This window comes from Suncus etruscus, chromosome 14 (assembly GCF_024139225.1).
Source record: "Suncus etruscus isolate mSunEtr1 chromosome 14, mSunEtr1.pri.cur, whole genome shotgun sequence".
Lineage (NCBI taxonomy): Eukaryota > Metazoa > Chordata > Mammalia > Eulipotyphla > Soricidae > Suncus > Suncus etruscus.
In genome coordinates this window covers 47,657,036-47,678,811 of record NC_064861.1, presented here as the reverse complement: position 1 = coordinate 47,678,811, position 21,776 = coordinate 47,657,036, and the positions used below count along the sequence as shown (strand labels likewise).

The 21,776-nt window shown below is 43.3% G+C and overlaps 1 protein-coding gene across 2 annotated transcripts; it reads left to right on the top strand.

Annotated features, from left to right (window-relative positions):
- Nucleotides 1-5,922: 5,922 nt before the first annotated feature.
- AKTIP (AKT interacting protein) lies at nucleotides 5,923-21,768 on the top strand. 2 transcript variants are annotated; one of them, XM_049786085.1, is made up of 11 exons: nucleotides 5,937-6,028; nucleotides 7,777-7,838; nucleotides 10,125-10,235; nucleotides 12,145-12,350; nucleotides 16,467-16,531; nucleotides 16,608-16,708; nucleotides 17,227-17,315; nucleotides 17,723-17,821; nucleotides 17,918-18,025; nucleotides 20,374-20,434; nucleotides 20,703-21,768. In XM_049786085.1, exons 3-11 carry the CDS (start codon nucleotides 10,194-10,196, stop codon nucleotides 20,808-20,810), a joined length of 879 nt encoding a protein of 292 aa, XP_049642042.1. In that variant the 5' UTR covers nucleotides 5,937-6,028; nucleotides 7,777-7,838; nucleotides 10,125-10,193; the 3' UTR covers nucleotides 20,811-21,768. The 2 variants fall into 2 exon arrangements, with proteins under 2 accessions (XP_049642041.1, XP_049642042.1); XM_049786084.1 differs by lacking the exon at nucleotides 7,777-7,838 and having other exon boundaries at nucleotides 5,923-6,028.
- Nucleotides 21,769-21,776: the final 8 nt, after the last annotated feature.

Here is a 21,776-nt window from a genome sequence, read left to right as displayed (position 1 = left end):
ATGAGCTACTTTTCTGTGTGCAGAGCAAGAAATGTGCGATTTGGTCATATTTTGAATACACTGTCCTTCATTTGTCAAATATTATTATCCCTCCACCATACAAACTCTTACCTCATAGTACATATGGTACAGTGTAGAGAGATGCTTATAAGTCAGTTCCCAATAAACAGAAAATTAGAGCCAGGGATGTGACTTAGCAGAAGTGCACAAGTCTACCATGTGAGAGGCCCTGGGCTCAGTCCCCAGCACAACCAGAAAAAAAAATCCAAACAAAAAATGATCCCTCAGGAAGTGGTGACTGAGCTCAGATCTAGTGTGGAGAGAGTAGAGAATGTTCCAGGCCAAGAGAACATCCTGAGTAAAGACCCTTTTTGTGGTGGGGTGGAATGGAGAGAAAAGTGTCTCCTAGGAATTGAAAGAACTAGGGAGTGGCTGCAGCTGCGGCAAGCAGGGCTGATGGCTGGTGGCCTTCTCCGGCCTGGTGGACTGCAAAGGGAGAAGTTTGGCCTTTGCTCTAAAAGGAATGTGGTCCCATTGCAGAGTTGAGTAGCAATGAAAATCAGATTCTATCAGCAGAATAAGGGATAAAGGAGATCCGGTACCTAAGCAAAAGTAGACTATATATCTTAGCTAGCCAAGTCAGAACTCGTCATTCCCTCCTCTCCTAAACTCTCTGGTCAGAACCAGAGATGATGGTTCATGGCTTCTCAACTCAGGGAGATGTCAGTTTCTCATCTCACAATTCCAGTAGCTCAAAAAAAAAAAAACAAAAAAAACCTAGGTGTCAGTTAAACATGATAAAATTAGTTGTATTATAAGTAATTTCACTAGTGTTAACACTTATGTTTTTTATGTGCCAAGGTGCTTCACCACCACCTAGTGTCCAAGGCCCTCTAGGGCTGTCCTGGTGTCAACTCTAATCCTCTTCCATCAGCCACACTCCTCCTTTTCCACATACACACTGTTTGGTTATCTCAAAAGTCAGGAGTTTGTCCTCATTTGAAACAATCTCTTCTTTATTGTTTCTTTACATAACACAGAGGAATGAGATCATTTAAGATTTGTCCTCTCTCTGACTTTTAACACAATACTCTCTAGTTCCATCCAAATTGCACAATTTCATCTTACAGCTGCATAGTATTCCATTGCATTATACCTATATACCATAGCTTTTTTTTTTTTTTTTTGGTTTTTGGTTTTTGGGCCATACCCGGCGATGCTCAGGGGTTACTCCTGGCTGTCTGCTCAGAAATAGCTCCTGGCAGGCATGGGGGACCATATGGGACACCGGGATTTGAACCAACCACCTTTGGTCCTGGATCGGCTGCTTGCAAGGCAAACACCGCTGTGCTATATCTCTGGGCCCATACCATAGCTTCTTTACCGATGCTCATGTTGCTGGATACTTGTAATCCTTTCCCCTTAATCCCTACCTCCAATATAATCCATAACCAAAGTCCTAGCTCTTAAATGCCACAAGAACTTCACTTCTCTATCACCACCATCAAATCTGTTGCCTAAACAACAATAGTATCCCATTGGCTCTCCTACTTATAGTTCTATAAATTGTTCCTCATACAGAGTGGTATTTTTATTTCTTTTCTATTCATTTCTGGTCATATGCATTTGTGGTCACTCCCTGTAGTGTCAGGGACCAATTCTGAGTTTGTACTTAATTCTGCCAAGCTATTTCCATGGCCCCCAAAGTTCTCTTTTAAAAACACCAAGGGGAGGGGCTGGAGAGATAGCATGGAGGTAGAGCATTTACCTTACATCCAGAAGGACGATGGTTCAAATTCCGGCATCCCATATGGTCCCCCATGGCTGCCAGGGGCGGTTTCTGAGCGTAGAGCCAGGAGTACCCCTGAGTGCTGCTGGGTGTGACCCAAAAACAAACAAACAAACAAACAAACAAAAAATACCAAGGGAAGGAGCCAGAGCAGTGATACAAGTGTAGGGCATCTGCCTTGCACTCGCTAACCTAGGACGGATTATGGTTCGATCCTCTCCCCCCCACCCCACCCCACCCCCCCGCATCCCATATGGTCCCCAAGCCAGGGGTGATTTCTGAGCGCATAGCCAAGAGTAACCCCTGAGTGTCACTGGGTGTGGTCCCCCCCAAAAAAAATAGGGGATAGGGGCTGGAGTAATAGCACAGCGAGCGAGTAGGGCATTTGCCTTGCACATGGCTAATCCGAGTTCATTCCCTGTCATCCCATATGGCCTCCGAGCCTGCCAGGAGTAATTTCTAAGTGCAGAGCCAGGAATAACCTCTGAAGTGCCACTAAGTGTGTCCCCCATCCCAAAAAAATATCTTGGTGAGAGTACAATATTTACATATGTAAATATGCATATTTATATATCTGATTATATTTGTCTTCTGCCTAAAGTCCAACAATCCAAGGGCAATTGTGATTAATCTGAGCCAATCATGGTGATTAGTCTGAGCCAATCACGGCAAACTCATTTTACTTGGCCTTGATTGTTTTAATTGTGAGCAAAGACCAGTTTGTTCTGGTCACTGAAATGTGGCTCTTGCTCTGGGAAAGTTTATTCTTGTCCTTGAAAAGCAATCATTGGAAGAAAACAATGTCTTGTTTTGTTCTTTTTTTTTTTTTCCTTTTGGGCCACACCTGCTGGCACTCAGGGTTTACTCCTGTCTCTGTCTTCAGGAATCACACCTAGTGGGCTCGAGGGACCATATAGGATGATGAATTGAACCCAGATAGGCAACATGCAAGTACCTTACTCTCTTGAACCATCTCTCTTGCCTAAATGTCTTTTTTATTTTGCTTAAAATCCCAGCACATCTGGGTGTGTCTGGAATGGAGGCAGCCTGAAAGTACAGTTCCAGGAACTATTAGGCAAAATCTGAAATGTGAGTTCTACCTGTGAAGCCAGCCCAGCCCTACCATGTAAAATAAAACCCTTTGCCGAGTAAGCCATATTAGTGGTATTTTCTGCTACAAGCAGCCATAAGGATTCTGATAGTCTGTGTTTGGATAAAGGCATCAAAAGGTCTAAACCGGAGAAATTTATGAGTCCTTGGTGAAATTGGGGGGGGGGGGGAGGAATTGAGATTGCTAAGGGAGAGTGGAGAGTAAAATCATCAGAACATTGCTTGGGTGAGGATGTTGAGTCAGCAAAGAAAGTTGGGAGAGTTGCCAGGGGACCACCTGTAGCCAGAAAAAAATTTCCTGCTTGCCTTCCTTTTTATATTGATGGAGACTAATATAAAGGACATTACAGCATTCCTAAGTGTATTCAACTTGACAAAAGAAAGTGGCTCAAGAGTGTTTTCAGCTAGGGAAGGAAGCTGAATTTCAGAAGCTACCCTGGGAATTAACATTAGTAGAGTTTGGCCGCCTGCCATTGAAGAAGGTCATTTTACCAGATATTCAGAGGCAACCAAAAGTTTTACAAATAACTTGGTCAGAGAACATTTTTGCTTCTCCGGTGTGTAAAATGTCAAGTTAGCCAAAGACTAAAAAGGCATCCCAAAAGTAGCCTCCATTTAAGAAAAAAAGTTGGAATAAAGAAGTTATGCTGGAGAACAGAGGAGTGAGCCCAGCATAGGGTGCATTCTGAAAGCAGGTAAAGTTTTGTTTTTTTTTTTAACTAAAGCTTTATTGTTTGACTAATTGGTTTTGGGGGCCACATTTAGTGGTGCTCAGGGGTTACTCATGACTCTGCACTCAGAAATTGCCCCTGGCAGGCTGGGAGACCATATTGGATGCCAGGAATAGAACCAGTCTTGCCTGCCTGCAAGACAAAAGGCCTACCATTGTATTATTGTACTATCTTTCCGGCCCCTGGATTTTATTCTATTTGAATTATCTTCCCTGGAAAACATTTAAGTCTTGAAGGGTTAAATGGTACAGGGGGAATAAAATCACAGTAAGGGAAGGCTGGGGTGATAGGACAGTGAAGGGTGTTTGCCTTGCAGGCAACCCACCTGGGACAGACCCGGATTCGAATTCTGACATCCCATATGGTCCCTAGAGCCTAACAGGATCGATTAATGAGCGCAGAGCCAGGAGTAACCCCTGAGCGCTGGTGAGCGTGCCCCCTCCACCCACCAAAAGAATCAAAGTAAGGGTTTGTGAGATTAAAAAAGAAAGTTAAAGGGGAGGGACAGAGTGATAGCACAGTGGTAGTGTGTTTACCTTGCACGCAGTGGACCCAGGTTCGATCCCTGACACCCCATTAGGTCCTCTGAGCCTGCCAGGAGTGAGTTTTGGGTATGGCCCGAAACCAAAATTAACAAACACAAGAAAGTTAAAGGCTTAGGAGTTATATTGCTGTGGAAGAAGTTCTCAAACTTTAGTGTTGCACAGAATCAGCTAAGAAACTTGTGATAAATGATAACCTCAAATAAATGATAACCCCTCCTCTCAGCATGGATTCTATAGGTTGGTTAGGATATATACATTTTGGGGGATGTTTTGGGGCCACTAGTAGCTTAGGCTCATTAGTGGTTCTATGGGGAAGTTACGTGGTGTCACACAATCCGGTGAGGGGTCTGTCATGTGCAAGGCAGGTGCCATACCTTGGCCTAGTTTTCCAGATGCTAATTTTTTTGTGGGGGTCACACCCAGCAGCGCTCAAGGATTACTCCTGGCTCTACGCTCAGAAATCGCTCCTGACAGGCTCAGGGGACCATATGAGATGCTGGGAACGTCCTTCTGCATGCAAGGCAAACGCCTTACCTCCATGCTATCTCTCCGGCCCCCGGATACTAAATTTTTTAAAGAAAACTTCTCTGGCAGCACTTCTGCAATGGAAGGCTCTTCTCAGCTTTATCCATCCATTCCTCCAGCTTCAACTATTCAAATGCAAATAGACACTTCTCAATGTCACATTAAAGCCATTCTTCCAGGTTCTACCACCTACAGGTCTGAAAAGAAAAAAGAAAGCAACCCGACAGTACAAATTTAAAAGGTTTCCTAAGTATATCACCAGTTTATAAATATAAGAGCTGGAAATTATAAATTGGTGTTTTGTTTCTCTTTCAAACTAGATTTCGTTTTTTCTTCTTGACGAGTATCTATTTTTATTATGACACAAATATTAAATATTTTATTTTAAATCTATTTTAAGAATAGCTTTAATGGGGCTGAAGAGGTGACTTGGAGGTAGGGCGTTTGGCTTGCATGCAGAAGGATCCCATATGGTCCCCTGAGCTTGGCAGGAGCTATTTCTGAGCATAGAGCCAGGAGGAGGAACCCCTGAACGCTGCCGGGTGTGACCCAAAAACCAAAAAAAAAAAAAAAAAAAAGCTTTGATGTTGGAAGCTCATAGTTTCTCAAACCTTCTCTGCTAAATTCATACAAACTTGTAGCCAGTCTGCTTTGAATCTTGGGCTGTCAGGACAGTATCCGACGATGCCCTGGAACCGACGTGTCCCATCTATGGGCTGGAGGAATGAATGAACGATCACATTCATCTGGGTCCTGTAGGGTCACCCCTTTACCCCCCACCCCAAGCTGCACCACAGCCCAAGTGGCCTCGCCCCGGCCCAGCAGAGACGAGCCTCAATCCAAAGCTTCAGCAAAAAGCTGCCTGAGCCAAGGGCAGGTCACTATGGGGACTGGCGGACGCATGGACCAATGACGTCCAGGTACTTGTTTGTTTCCACTCCCTCCCCAAACGCCCCCCGCCCCTCCACCACCGCGACAGTGACAGACAGTTCACTGCTCGGTGGTGCTGTTACGTAAGGGGCGGGCCCAAAGCGGCCCCACCCGAGACAGACAGATTTGATTGGCAGGACGGAACGCTCTCTTCCGCACGCCCCGGAAGAATGTCCTTGACGGACAGGTACGAGAGCCAATGAGTGCAAGGAGGCTGGGCGGAAGCATCTTAACCCTGGGGGCGTGGCCACAAGGAGGGGGCGGAGCATGCGCGGAGTGCAGGCGGGGAGGGGCGGGGTGGGGCGGGAGCGAGCAGGAGGGGCTGGAGCCGCGGCCAGAGATGCTGCGGGGCCGCGACGGTGCTGGGCAGCTCGGACGACTAACCTGAAGACACCGAGGTGAGGCGGCCTTGTCAGGCCGGCTGGGAGGATTTGGGGGGGTTTTATTACGCGAGGACGCGTGGAGGCGTTCCGCTTAGGCCGCCGCCGGCGTTCCCGGGGCCCGGGTGTTTGTCCTCCCTCCTCAGCCTGAGCTCCCGACTCGGACGACGGCGGCCGCGCTGGGACACGGGGGCGGGGCCGGGCACCTGTCCGCCTTCGCGAAACACCTGCTGCGCCGGCCGGGTCCCGGGCGCCGGGGTCCGGAGCGAACTGGATCGAGCGGGTTTCAAGGAGACGGCGGCGGGCCCGGCTGGCTGGCTGGGTGCGGAGTCCGTCTTGTCTATTTCGTCCCGGGTTCCTCCCCGCCCCCGCCCCCAGCCCCGGGGTCGGAGCGTCCCTGAGTCCCCGCGGCCCTCCGCCTCCCTCCCTGCTCGCTCACTCCCGGCGCAGCCGAGCGCGCGGGGCCGGGCCGGGCCGGGCCTGACATCACCCGAGACAGGTTTGTCCAGATTCTCTGCGTGCATGGAGAGAGGGTTTTCCGCCCCGGGGTGCGGTGGCTGTCCCTCCCAGCTGTCCTCCCCGGCCGAGCCCCTGAGATTGAGGCTTTGCAAAAACAAAGATTTTTTTTTGCATCTTTTTTTACTGGGTTCCTCCTCAGCCACCGCCTCTGCAAGAGTTGAAGCCGGTTGCAGGGTGTTGCGGGAGGAAGCAACGCTGCTGCTGCAGCACCCAGCTGGTTGGTGGGTCGGGTGCTTGCACGGGTCATTCGAGCCCTGCAGGTGCCAAGAGTTGGACTCAGGGGTTGGTGGTGGAAAGTGCGCTCTGAGTCCTGCAGGTTGATGCTGGGGATGGGGAGAGCAGCAGCTCACAGTGCCCTCCTGCGTCGTGAGGCAGGAACCTGGCAGGCTGTCTTAGAATCCATCGGGGACTTGCCAGGGAGATAATAGGGGCTGATCTTGGTATAAACCCACCCTAGCCCTCAGCAGGTTTTTTTCTAGATGACAGGCGGAGGACTCATTGTTTGCCTTTGGTCCAAACTGGAACAACGCTCCCACACAGGTTTGATGGCCCATTTTTACATCTGCATCATTGGCACCTTTCAAGGAAGATTGGCTGAGCCCTGTTGCAATTTAATGAATGTAAGTCAACAGGTTAGTAGTGGAAGAACCAGGATCCTGTGGGTCCTCTGATTTAATTACTGGGTGGCATGATGTCTTGGAAAAGCAAAACAAGGTAATAGGCACCAACAGGGTACAGGACTCTACTCACCTCTGGGTATAGGGCAATTGAGAGAGGAAAAACAGATTGTGGCCGAACAGACCATTTGCTACAAGATTCTTTAGTTTCTTCTGTCGCGCTTTTGACCCTTTTCCTTCAGCTTTCTGATTGGTACGACTAGGAATTCCGAGTAGGTAGCTGGGTTTTAAACATGACTGAGTTAGGGGAAATCAGCAGAGCAGAGAAGCTGCTGTTCTTATGGCAACGCAGCTACTTTTTTTTTTTTTTCCTTTAGTGACTGACCCACAGGCTTTGTGATTTGGGGGATGTGCTTTTTTATCCATGACTAAAGCTTCAGTTTTCAGATTGTGTTTGTAAAATCTCTCTTGCATTCTGCTGCCCATTTGTCCAAATTGCTTGGCAGTAACTTAAATATCTAATCCTCTCACACTTAAAAGCAGTTGAAAAGGGGTGTTTCTTGGGGTTGAATCTGACAGAACCTACTTTTCCCCCTTGACTTTACCTTCTCTCTTTATTTTCTTACTTAGTTACTGAAGAGAAGATTGCTCATTTAAAATCAACCCTTTCTGGCCCGAGCATAGTACATCCGGTAGGGCATTTGGTTTGCATGCAGGCAACTCTGGTTTGATCACCTGTACCCAATATGGTTCCCCTTGCTCACCAGGAGAGATCCCTGAGTGCAGGGCCAAGAGTAATGCCTGAGCACAGCTGGGTGTGGTACCAAAAAATAACAAAATAATCTTTTTAAAGGGGTGATATTATATACCTAATACCCATCTGACAAGGGGTTAATATTCCAAGATATACAAGGCACTGGTAGAATTTAACAAGAAAAAAAAAATCTAACCCCTCAAAAAGTGGGGAGAAGAGCTAAACAGAAATTTCCTCAAAGAAGAAATACAAATTGCCAAAAGGCACATGAAAAATTACTCCAAATAGGGGGCGGAGTGATAGAACAGCGAGTAGTGCCCTTGCCTTGCACGTGCTCGACCTGAGTTCGGTCACTGGCATCCCACATGGCCCCCGTGCATGCCAGGAAGGCGTCCCGAGCAAAGCTAGGAATAGACCCTGAACATAGCTGGGTGTGGTTAAAAGAAAAACAAACAAAAAAAATTACTCCAAATCATTTATCATCAGGGAGAGGCAAATCAAAACAATGAGATACCATCTCACACCTCAGACTGGCACTCATCACAAAGAACAAAAACAACCAGTGCTAGCATGGATGTGGCGAGAAAGGGACTCTCATTCACTGCAAGTGGGAATGTCCACTGGTTCAGCCTTTTTGGAAAACAAAATGGACACTCAATAAACTAGAAATTGAGCTTCCATATAATCCAGTAATACTGCTCCTGGGAATATACCCTAGGGCCCAAAAGTAATACAGAAAAGGTATCTGTACACCTATGTTCTTTGCAGCACTAGTCACAATAAAATCTGGAAACAATCCAAATGCCCCAGAACTGATGGGTAGATAAAGAAATTATGCTCTACTATAGTATATATTCCACTACAGTGGAATCCCATGCAGCTATTAGGAAAAATGAAGTCATGAAATTTGCTTATACATGGATAGATATGGAGAGTATCATGCTGACTGAAATGAGTCAGAGGTAGAGGGACAGAATAGGATTATACACTCATATACAGGATATAAAAAAACAACAACAACATATGAGAATAATACCAAAGACAATAGAAATGAGGAACAATAGGACAAGTCCCTGATGGGAAGTTTGCCACAAGGTGGGAAGGCAAGGAATGCAGTTAGGAAAAAGAAGGGACCATTATGACAGTAATAGTTGGAAATGATCACTGGACAAAAACTGGGTGCTGAAAGAAGGTAAAATTATATGTATGATACCATTTCAGTTATAGAATTGCAAACCATAGTGAAAAAAGAGGAAGAGAGAGACAAGTTAAGTGTCTGCCAAAGAGGCAGGCTGGGGTCGCGGATACACACAATAAGGAAACTGAGGACATCTGTGACAAAAAATGAACACTGGTGAAGAGATGTGTATTGGAATATTGTATGACTGAGACCCAAACCATCAGCACTTTTGTTTGTTTGTTTGGGTCACACCCGGCAGCGCTCAGGGGTTACTCCTGGCTCTACGCTCAGAAATCGCTCCTGGCAGGTTCGGGGGACCATGTGAGATGCCAGGGTTCGAACCACTGTCCTTCTGCATGCACAAGGCAAACACTCTACCTCCATGCTATCTTTCTGACCCCAATCATCAGCATTTTTGTAACTGCTTATCTCAAAGGATTTCAATACAAAAATAAATAAAAATCAGCCCCTTTGGAATTCAATACAAAAATAAATAAAAATCAGCCCCTTTGGAACTTTGGAACGGTTCGTAGGAACCGTGATAACCTTTCAAGTATGTGGGGACAGTGCATTCTTAATCTAGTTTTCCCAATAGTTAAAAGCCTTGATATCAAGTAAGTAGTAACTGTTGTTCATATCTTGTGCATTTCTATCATCAAAGTCCAACCATACTACTAAATGTTTTTGATCCTAGCCAATGACTCATGTGGATTTCTGTTGGAATTTTAAGATAGGAAAGAAAAATGGAGCCATAAGAGGGCAGGGATATTGAAGGAAACTATTCGCCAAGACTTCCTCCTCCTATGTTTTTATAGCTATGTATTTATCATGTAATATGTTGTGGTTCTTTAAATCCTAAGTGTCAGATTTAGACTGTTGTATTTTTCGTGCAGTGCTAAGGTTCAACTCGAGGGTGTCATACATGCAGAGTAAGTGCAATAATGCTGAGCTACATCCCAGGTCCCAGACTTAGTTCTTACCAGTCTCAGAAGTCTCTAACAATTGGTATTAAGTATGTTTCTGTGGTTTCCCATCTTGTTCAAGGTAAAGTGAATTCTGACAACAAGAAGACTTTGATGACACAGACTACTGAATTTGTTTGGTGTACACGTTATGAACCCTTTCTGGAGCATGTCTACAAGCTCTGTTCGCAAAGTAGGTACAATTGGTACCTCTAATGAGAATGCATCAGAATAAAGGCTAAAGTAATTCATACAATTGCCTATAATCTTAAAAAAAAAAAACAATCACTTTATTCCTCTACTCTAGGTTTTACTTTGGTGAGATAATTATTTTTTCAATTGAATTATATTTCTGATACTGATATTATATCTCAAATAGAAATTTCTCTACGTAGGTATATATATGTATATATACTATGCATCTATGTCACTCCTGGCAGTAGCCCAGAACATAGTTCTCTGAGGATAATGCAGAGCAGAGGGATGAACTCAGGACCTTCAACATGCACACAAGACTTGAGCCATATCCAAGGCCCCTAGAAATTATTCTAGTAATCACAATTATAATATTATTTTGACTTGTCTCTATTTATATATGAAAATGTGACTTTTTTCTTTTTTTGGTCACACGAGTGTTGCTCAGGCCTTACTCCTGATTCTGAGCTCAGGGATCACTCCTGGCAAGGCTCTGGGGACCTTATGGGCACCAGGGCACCAGGTTAGCAAATATCCTGTCTGCTGTATGGTACTGTTACTCTGGCTCTGAACTGTGGCACATTATTGTGGCATTTTTTTTTTTCCTACTCAGCTGCAAGATTTCCTTGAGCTAAAGAAGCCTTGGAAAAAGCCCACCTGATGTACACAAGTCAGTTTTCAGGACACTGGGTTAATTTTTCACAAAGCCTAGTTTTTTAATTGTAAAATATATCAGTTTCATTTGAGGAAAGCTTAAAATATACAGAAATAATATGAAAATAACCTGTAATTCAACCTTTAAAAGAACATTATTATTAATCTTTTGCATGTGACATCATCTTTTAATATAGCCAATTAAGCAGCTTACATTGCAGTTGAGTGAAGAAGTACCTAGGAAATGGTAGTTCAATCTTTGACTCATCTCGACCTCTTTGACTAAAAAGGCCTAAGAGTTTTATGTCCCATTCATTATGAACAAAATCAAAGTAAGACACACATGAGTGTTTTATTCTTTGTACACCATGTGCTAATATCAAATAGTGACTAAGTTTAATCATCTTTCTCAACCAGGGGGCATATGCCTTTGGTCTTCTAAGATATTCTAAGGGGGCCAAAGGTGAAAATCCCACAAATGCAAGACTAGGAAGTAAACCTGTAGCACAAAGTCACAGGAAGGAAGCCAGCTCTGAAGGAGCCACTGTCAGAAAAATGTTGAAAAATGTCTGGTCTTTGTATTTATATTGATCCTCTTTTACCTGACCTTCTACAGCATCTAAGGGGTACTTTTCTAGTCTTGTGTAATTGTAATTGCAATTAACCCCGGTGTTTTGGGGGGCCACCAAGTGAAATTATTTATTGTTTTAAATTAAACCCCTATAAGTCCTGATTTTATATTGAATAAATAGGAAGCAGCTAATATAAATTTTCTAATGTTTCAGACTTTGGCTTTGTTCTGATCTTCATAGTGGCCTGATTTTTTCAGAGAACTTTTGAGTCATCTTCACCATGCTAGAATGTCCTTATAAAAGTGATTCCACGTTAGGGACTGAGAACATTAGATGTACTCTTCTGACATAAGAATTATCCTAGTGGGGTCTGGGAGATTTAGTGATTACGCTATACAGCTGAGTTTGATTCTTAGTACATATGATCTCTCTGAGCACAATTCCAAGTGTGACCCTGGGGGCCCCAGCACCACTGGAGTGACCATAGCTGGCTGTCCCTGGCACTGCAGAGTCTGAGCAGCACTGTTCCTGGGGCCCTTTCATTGAACCACCAGCCCATTTAACCAAGAATTCACGAGGGGAGGGGGCACTTTGGGCTTCTTTAGTACCACTTAGGTTATCCCATCAAAAAGAAAGGGATCATCCTCCTAACAAATGTTCTCATCACTTCATCTTGAATAGAGATCTGATGGTGAAGAGAAGACACTAACAGGGGACGTGAAAACCAGCCCTCCACGTACTGCTCCAAAGAAACTGCTGCCTTCTATTCCCAAAAATGCTTTGCCCATAACTAAGCCTACATCTCCAGCCCCAGCAGCACAATCCACAAATGGCACACATGCTTCTTATGGCCCCTTCTACTTGGAGTACTCTCTTCTTGCAGAATTGTAAGTTCTCACCCTGTTCCCTTCTCTTTGTTGTTGTGTCTATGGGTCTAGAAGCTGCACTCGTCTCTGGTGACTACACATATGGTAGTGCTGGGAATCACATTTGTGACCTAGGTAAATCGATCTATTTCAGCTTAAAGCTCAGTCCTCTCTGCACCCCAAAATCAATCTCAATGTATATACAATGAAGTTTATGCTAGCATCATCTTAATCTGGGCCTATCCCCTCTCCAAAATGTCCTGATATGTGTTCAGAGCTTAAATAGATAAGATTTAAAGGCAAATACATTTAATTTCTGTGTTTGTTTTGAGGATATAATGGAAGGATTTAGGATTAATTAAGCTCTTATTAGTTCAGGAAACGTGCAATCTAATATTGATCTTTCTTTCTCTGAGGTGAGGAATTTCCTTTCTGGAGGATTTTTTTGGTTTTTGGGCCACACCCTGTGCTGCTCAGGGGTTACTCCTGGCTATGCGCTCAGAAGTTGCTCCTGGCTTCTTGGGGGACCATATGGGACACCGGGGGATCGAACCACGGTCCGTCCTAGGCTAGCGCAGGCAAGGCAGGCACCTTACCTCCAGCGCCACCGCCCGGCCCCTCTGGAGGATTTTAATGAGAGTTTAAACCAGGTGGAGACCTTGCTCCATTCTGGTCAGTCACTGACAGCAGGGCCTTGGGCAGCAATGGAAGGAACTGGAACTGCTGTCTCAGGAAAGAGAAAAATGCAAAACCGATATTCAAGTTATCTACCTATTTTTGAAATGTATTGTTTAGAAAGAAAATTTGAGGGGCCGGAGAGGTGGCGCTAGAGGTAAGTGTCTGCCTTGCAAGCGCTAGCCAAGGAATATCAGGAAATTATCAAAATGAGGGCTCCCCATAGAAGGGAACTGATTTTGTCACTGCAGACAGTTGCATGTATCTACAGAATGTCAGAGACTAGCCCTTCTGCAGAGTAAGCTGGGATGCCCCAGCACCAGCCATCACAATGGCTCAGCACAGCTTAACAGTAAAACAGCCTTTGAACAAACTCTTAGGGGCTCAATGGAACTTGCTTGTATCATTTGCTTTGACCATTTGTTTCAGATAGAACACCAGAAAATTCTTCAATGATTCCTTTGTACCTGAAGCTCTTTTTTCTTTTTTCTTTTTCTTTCTTTCTTTCTTTCTTTCTTTCTTTCTTTCTTTCTCTCTTATTTTCTTTTTCTTCTTTCTTTCTCATATTTTCTTTCTTTCTTTCCTTCTTTCTTTCTTTCTTTCTTTCTTTCTTTCTTTCTTTTTCTTTCTTTCTCTCTCTCTTTCTTTCCTTCCTTTCTTTCCTTTCTTTCCTTTCTTTCCTTTCTTTCCTTTCTTTCTTTCTTTCTTTCTTTCTTTCTCTCTCTTTCTCTCTCTTTCTTTCCTTCCTTTCCTTCCTTCCTTCCTTTCTTTCTTTCTTTCTTTCTTTCTTTCTTTCTTTCTTTCTTTCTTTCTTTCTTTCTTTCTTTCTTTCTTTCTTTCTTTCTTTCTTTCTTTCTCTCTCTCTCTTTCTCTCTCTTTCTTTCTTTCTTTCCTTCCTTTCCTTCCTTCCTTCCTTTCTTTCTTTCTTTCTTTCTTTCTTTCTTTCTTTCTTTCTTTCTTTCTTTCTTTCTTTCTTTCTTTCTTTCTTTCTTTCTTTCTCTCTCTTCTCTCTCTTCTCTCTCTCTCTCTCTCTCTCTCTCTCTCTCTCTCTCTCTCTTTCTATTTTTTTTTGGTTTTTGGGTCACACCCAGCAGCGCTCAGGGGCTACTCCTGGCTCTATGCTCAGAAATCACTCCTGGCAGGCCCGGGGCTATATGGGATGCCGGGATTCGAACCACCGTCCTTCTGCATGCGAGGCAAATGTCCTACCTCCATGCTATCTCTCCGGCCCCCTGAAGATCTTTTTAAAATATACTTTAACTCTTCTCCCTCACTATCCTAATGCTGTGATGGTGTGAGAATCTATCTAAGACCCATGTGCTATTTGTTGGCTATGACTTTGTAGCCTGGTTCTTTTTTTTGGAGGGGGGGCATACCCGGCGGTGCAAAGGGGTTACTCCTGTCTCTGTTTAAAAATTACTCCTGACTTGGGCCGGAGAGATAGCATGGAGGTAAGGCGTTTGCCTTTCATGCAGGAGGTCATCGGTTCGAATCCCGGCGCCCCATATGGTCCCCTGTGCCTGCCAGGAGCAATTTCTGAGCCTGGAGCCAGGAATAACCCCTGAGCACTGCCAGGTGTGACCCAAAAACCAAAAAAAAAAAAAAAAAAAAAATTACTCCTGACTGGACCATGTGGATGCTGGGAATTGAACCTGGGTAGGCTGTGTGCAAGGCAAGCATCCTGCCTACTCTGCTGTCACTCTGGCCCCTGTAGCTGGGTTCGTTAGCCTGATAATGGAGGCTGGTGTTTGAGGCAGAGCAGTGACTGGACAGGCTTCTATTGTCATATTAAATCTGTGTCTGTATTAGAACACAAAATAGCCTTTCTGGCAAAAGTCACAGTAGTAGATCCATCTGCCAACCATGCTGCTATTGACATGCTGAATTTCAGTGGTGTAAATGGAATAAGTAATTTAAAATGATTACAACTGTGGGGGCAGGGATGTGGGTCAAGACATGGAGCATGTGCCTAGCAGATGTAAAGCTCTTGAATTTGATCACTGACACTGCATGGCCCCAGTAGCTTCTGAGCACGATCTGGGCCCACATACTGCTGAATGTGGCCCGATGAAGTATGATGGTATGAAAATAGGTAATAAAAACTATCATATAGAGCCATAGACAGTGCAGAGAATAGAGTTTAAGGTACACAACTGACTCCAGTTTGATCCAGTGCTGCATCTGACCACCTGAGCATAGTCAAGAGTGATCTCTGAGCACAACCAGGAGTGAGTTCTGTGCATCACCTGGTGTGACCCAGGTGTTTCCAGCATTCTGGAAAACTCAATCAACTCAGGCCATATAAGGCCCTATTGCTTCTTTTTTTTTTTTTTTTTTTTGGTTTTTGGGTCACACACGGCACTGCTCAGGGGTTATTCCTGGCTCCATGCTCAGAAATTGCTCCTGGCAGGCACGGGGGACCATATGGGACACCGGGATTCGAACTGATGACCTCCTGCATGAAAAGCAAACGACTTACCTCCATGCTATCTCTCCGGCCCCAGGCCCTATTGCTTCTTAGTAACATTTGTCAGCTTATTGTGTTTAATAGGTTAGCATAGTTGTTTTGTTTTGTTTTGGGGTCACACCTGACAGCGCTCAGGGGTTCCTCCTGGTTCTACGCTCAGAAATGCTCTTGGCAGGCTCGAGGGACCATATGGGATGCCAGGATTCAAACTCCCATCCTTCTGCATGCAAGGCAATGCCTTATCTCCATGCTATCTCTGGCCACAAACGTCTTCTTAAGAGTCTCTTTACAAATGTGGGTTTTTGGTAAATCTCCTAATAGCAAAGCCTAGGCATGAAGAATTCCTAGGTGTGAAGGGTTCCTTGTACTAGAGGGAGAGAGGCCCCATTCCTTTAAACTTCCCATTTTCCAATCTTTAGGATTCTAATCACAAAGGCTGTGACATAAAACTATTTTAAAGTGCCTTTTGAATAGATGTGGGTGAAGTCTGCTGTTCATACTTATCAATTTATAATTTTACAAATATTCTATTACACTGTTTAATATCCTGTTTATACAGCAGGTTGGTTTCCAGGATGGTTTGTGGAAATTGATTTTTGGGAAATCTCAGCTCTTGTATCTGTTTGGCTCTGATTTCTTTTTGGGCCATACCAATAGTCTTTGGGGCCTGGGGCCACTTCTGGGGTTGCTTTGCATCTCCAGGACTACATGCAGAGGAGCTTGGAGGCCATTTGGTATAACAATCAAGGCCAATCAAGCCCAATCTACCACATCCCTGGCCCTGGTTTAATTTAAGCTGGTGCCCTTTATGGGAGTCAGGTATTTATCTTAGTACATGGGTTACAAAGTCAGTTTATGGGCAGCAGGTGAGACTGTGCTAAACTAGCACATGTGCTTAGGACATTGGACTCTGCCTTCTGAGTGAACATTTACAAAATGAATGTGGGTCATTTTGATCATTCACATACAAAGTCTCATTGTTGCTTTTGTTCCAGTACCTTGGTTGTGAAGCAGAAGTTACCAGGAGTCTATGTGCAGCCATCTTACCGTTCTGCATTAAGTAAGCATTCCTTTTTTCAACATATTTTGCTCCTCTGCCACATGAATAGGGATAACGCCTTCTTCTTTTCTCCTAGTGTGGTTTGGAGTAATATTCATACGGCATGGTCTTTATCAGGATGGTGTATTTAAGTTTACAGTTTATATCCCTGACAACTACCCAGATGGGGACTGCCCAGTAAGTAGACTGACCTCGTCTGTTAATTAGCAAAAATAGCATTGATTTCTTAGTTATTTCATTTACTTAACTAATTATTCAATCATTTAAAAGGTGATTTCATTGTCCCCAAATATATGCATCAATAGTCTTTTAAGGGAATTTGTGTGCTTCACGTATCTCCCGTCATGCCAAGCCCTGCTCTTTTTCTACAAAACTAGTATAGACACTAGGCAGATATCAAACTGGTACCAAAGAGAAAGGGAGAGAAACACTGCAGGGTATGTAAGAAAGGCAGGGAGCTATTCTGTGGCACTTACTGTGTGAATGGGGATCTTTGCATGCTTGTAGGAAAACGTGACTCTCTGCTTCTATTTCATGGAAGAAATTTAGTTTTAGTTCATTGGAAAAAATATCCCTCTTCTGGCAGTTCTTGGACTAAATACTATGATTGGTTTGTCCAAAAGCTTTCTATAATAAGCCTGGGACCAATACATTCGGTTGTTTACACTAACAATTATGTTTCTCTTTAAATATAGCGGTTGGTGTTTGATATTCCTGTCTTTCACCCATTAGTCGATCCCACCTCAGGTGAGCTGGATGTGAAGAGAGCATTTGCAAAATGGAGGTAAATATATGAATTTTTTCTTTTTTCTTCTGCTTTTTTGTTTGTTTGTTTTGGGGTTACATCCGGCAGCTCTCAGGGGTTACTCCCAGCTCTATGCTCAGAAATCGCTCCTGGCAGGCTGGGGGACCATATGGGATGCTGGGATTCGAACCACCGTCCTTCTGCATGCAAGGCAAACGCCCTATCTCTATGCTATCTCTCCGGCCCTTCTGCTTTTTGTTTAGTTTTCTGAAGGGCCACAACCATTGGTACTCAGATGTTTGGGGGACCAATCCCATGCAGTGGTGGAGATTGAACTGCATGCAGAGCATGTCCTCCAATACCATGATCTCTCTAGCCCAGTAGCTATTTTCTTTAGCGATGCATCAGTTAGGAATCATTAGTCATCATGCCATGTTTCCCTCTAGGCGGAACTATAACCATATTTGGCAAGTATTAATGTATGCAAGGAGAGTCTTCTACAAGATTGATACGGCAACCCCCCTCAACCCAGAGGCTGCAGTACTGTAAGTTATTTTGCTTTTGTTTATTTAAGATACATTTGAAAATACAGTTATGTAGGTTATATAGGCTAACTTTTTTACTTAAACTTTTTAATTCAGGTATGAAGAAGATGTTCAGCTTTTTAAAAGTAAAGTGGTTGACAGTGTTAAGGTGTGTGCTTCACATTTGTTTGACCAACCTAAAATAGAAGATCCTTATGCAATTAGGTGAGTGAATATTACATAAATAAATAAATGCACTCTGTAGTGCTATACTTCCACTTCCACTTTCCAGGAATGGAAAGTGACCAGGAACTAAAAGCATAGCCATATCTGTCATGTGATATTCAAATATTAGAACTTTTTTTTTGTTGAGCCACACTGAATAGTGCTCAGGGATCACTCTTGATGTTGCTTGGGGAACCATATGTGGTACCAGGAACCAAACCCAGGTCAGCTTTGTGCAGGACAAAAGCCCTACCCACTACCCTATTGCTCCAACCAGCAAACATCAGAACTTTTTCAGTCAGCAATTTTAGCCAAAGCTTCCTTTAAATCGCATAATCCTGGGGTCCAGTGAGATACCACAGAGATTACAGTGTTTGCTTTACATGCAGCTGACCAGGTTCATTCCCCAACAAGAACCACCAGAAGAGAACCCTTAATACTGAGCCAGGAATAAGCCCTGAGCATCTCTGGATGTGGCCCAAAAGCCAATAAATAAATAAACATAACCCTTGTAATGTTCAAATTGTGTTAAAGGAGAGAAACTGAATAAGGAGTTCCAGTGTTCACTTTAACACTGACATTAGCTTGACTTGTTAGAAGAGTACTGAGAACTTAAGTATTGAGAACTGATTTATCTGAACACAAGGGTGCTGCTAGGGATGCAGCATACCATAGGGTTTAAATGTGGACTTTGGGGACAAGAATAATAGAATAAGGACTGGAGCCGTGGCGCTAGAGGTAAGGCATTTGCCTTGCAAGCGATAGCCTAGGATGGACCTCGGTTTGATCCCCTGGCATCCCATATGGTCCCCCCAACCCAGGAGCGATTTCTGAGTGCATAGCCAAGAGTAACCCCTGAGCATCAGTGGGCGCGACCCAAAAACAAAACAAACAAAAACAAGAAAAGAATAATACAATAATAATAGTAGGTACTTTCTTTGGAGGCAGCTGACCTGAGTTCAATCCTCAGAATTCCATTTGGTACCCAGAATGCCACGAGGAGTAATTCCTGAGTGTGTAGCCAGGAGTAACCCCTGCACATCACTGGATGTGGCCCAAAAACAAAAAAGTGGTTTATCAGGCCTAGAGAAATAGTACAGCTGGGAGGGGCTTGCCTCGCATGTGGGAGACCCAGATTTGATACCCCAGCACAACTTGTGGTCCTCCAAGCACAGCCAGGATAATTCCTGAGCACAGAGCCAGGAGTAATCTGTGGATTACCACAAGATGTGACCCAAAAACTTAAAAAAACAAAGAGTGTGTACTTAGCAGATAAGACTGGTTGGCTTACTGGCCCCTAGCATTATTTAACAACCTCATATTCATCTTTATTCCTCTATCCATCATTTTCTTATTGTTAAAATGACCAAAGTCACATATAAACTTGGTAAAGGTGTTCAAGCACATTCTGATTATAATTTGTACCAAGGGTCACGTTCCTGGACATGCTGCTCCAACATCTCTGACAGGGGTCATGCCCTTAATTTTGTTTCATTTTGTTTTTGAGCCACACTCTCGGTGTGCTCAGAGGTTACTCCTGGCTCTTCGCTCAGAAATTGCTCCTGGCTCGGTGGACCATATGGGATGCTGGGAATCCAACCTGAGTCCATCCTGGGTCAGCTTTGTGCAAGGCAAACATCCTACCACTGTGTTACCACTCTGGCACCATGTCCTTAATTTTGTAATACTTCCACACTTTGTAGTACATAGGTAGACACACACACACACTTGTGTGTCACTGTGTCATTGCACGTTATTTATGGTCTGGGACACCAAACAGCTGAGCTATCAGGACAATTCAGTGCATATATTTGGGGGACACTGAGGATCAAATTCACAATGATCTTTCGTACAGCCATCTTTAAATAGTTGTGGTTTTATTTTATTTTATCTTTGGTTTTTGAGTTACACCTGGCTCAGGGATTACTCCTGGCTCCACGCTCAGAAATCGCTCCTGGCAGGCTCGGGGGACCATATGGGATTCCGGGATTCGAACCAATGACCTTCTGCATGAAAGGCAAATGCCTTACCTTCATGCTATCTCTCCAGTCTTAATAGTTGTGGTTTTAAATCAGTGAATCCACCTACAGTGTATAAAAGTATGTGAAAATAATTTCTAGAACATCTAAAACTTAGATGTTGACAACTAAGTAGTGATTGATAAGGGAATTGTCATTAAGAATGGAGGTCACAGACAACAATATATATAGGTCAGTAGTAAAATGTGTGCTTTATGTACAGGAGGCCCCAGATTCCACCTATGGAACGAAGGATTGAAAAATAAAATAGACACATTTAAATATAGTAGAGAAATCCAAAGCATTTCTAAAAAATACCTTTCTCTTAAGTTTTTCTCCATGGAATCCTTCTATCCATGATGAAGCCAGAGAGAAGATGCTGACTCCACAAGTGAGTACATAACATTTTTTTTCTGGTTTTCAAGCCTAGCCCGGCAATGCTCAGGGATCTCTCCTGAGGGTGTCAGGGATAGAACCCAGGTCTGCCATGTACAAGGCAAGTGCCTTCCCCACTGTCCTGTCCTTTCTAGCCCCACATAACATTTTTATTTAAAATGCCCAGTTTTCCCTTTCAAAATGGCTGTTGGAGAGGGACATAAGTTTTAGTAGCGCTAAAATGTCATCAGTCTTTTTTAATGTGTGTTTCTGATTCTGCCTAGAAGTCTGAAGAGCAGCACAGTAAAAGTGTTCATGTTGCTGGCCTGTCATGGGTAAAGCCTGGCTCAGTACAGCCTTTCAGTAAAGAAGAGAAAACGGTAGCAACTTAAGAGCGGGTGATGCTGGTGCACCGTGCACTTTCCTGCTGGACTCTGGCCTAGTTAAAGCTGACCAATGGCAAAGGATTGCCTGAAGAGTAAAAGACTGTATGAACAATGGCTGATATCAGTGTTGTCCATGTATGCTTAGGTTCTAACAGCAAGTTCTGGAAAACTCTTCTGAAGTAATGCATTACTTCTATCAGAAGTGTCTTTAGGGTGGATATCTAGTTAGTACTCCAAATTATTGGGGACCTTGAGACTTAATATTTTTCTGAATATAATGCTAAAAGGTAAGTTCCATTCATTTAAACTAATGAGTAGACAGTCCAGCACTATCTAATGATTTTTAAATTGGTGGTTTCAGTTGTATGTATATTAGGATATGGATATGAAAAAAATAGAGAAAGCAGTTCCATAGCTTATTAGCACTTTTAAATGGAAAAATCTTATGAATCTCAGTCTTCAGCCTACTGTCTTACTGATTTACAAACTGCTATCACTGAGGTACATACAGAGGGATGAGAGAAAAATCAGAACATTTGTCCATAGTTTCTTTTTTTTTTTTTTTTAAAGCAAATTACTTAATGTATTTTTCTGACAGGAGGGAGAAAGTGTTAAAACGGTTTCTAATGAAGTCAGATATTTAAATGATGAATGACTAATGTGTTTTGTAGAGATAAAATAAACCAATAAATGATCATTCTTTGTCATTTATGAAGAAATAATATAATCAAATATTAATTTATAAATGCTTTATTGAAAAATATTCTTCTCATATAAAATACAGTAGCAGTAGTATCTTGAAAGGTTTTATAAATATTTTTGCAGAACACCATTCTAATTGAACAGTGTATGAGTTCCATATTTCCTACAGAGCAATATGAAGTTACCTAGTAACTTTGTTTATACTGATTCAATTTACAATTGAATTTTTTCCCTAATAAAATGCATTCATCCAACTTTTAAACTGCTAGA

Excerpts from the sequence above, each read along its gene's own strand:
- AKTIP (XM_049786084.1), top strand. The coding sequence starts at position 10,194 with ATGAACCCTTTCTGGAGCATGTCTACAAGCTCTGTTCGCAAA. Across the intron at positions 16,709-17,226 it reads ACCCAGATGGGGACTGCCCA|CGGTTGGTGTTTGATATTCC; the intron begins GTAAGTAGACTG and ends CTTTAAATATAG. Across the intron at positions 17,822-17,917 it reads AACCCAGAGGCTGCAGTACT|GTATGAAGAAGATGTTCAGC; the intron begins GTAAGTTATTTT and ends TTTTTAATTCAG.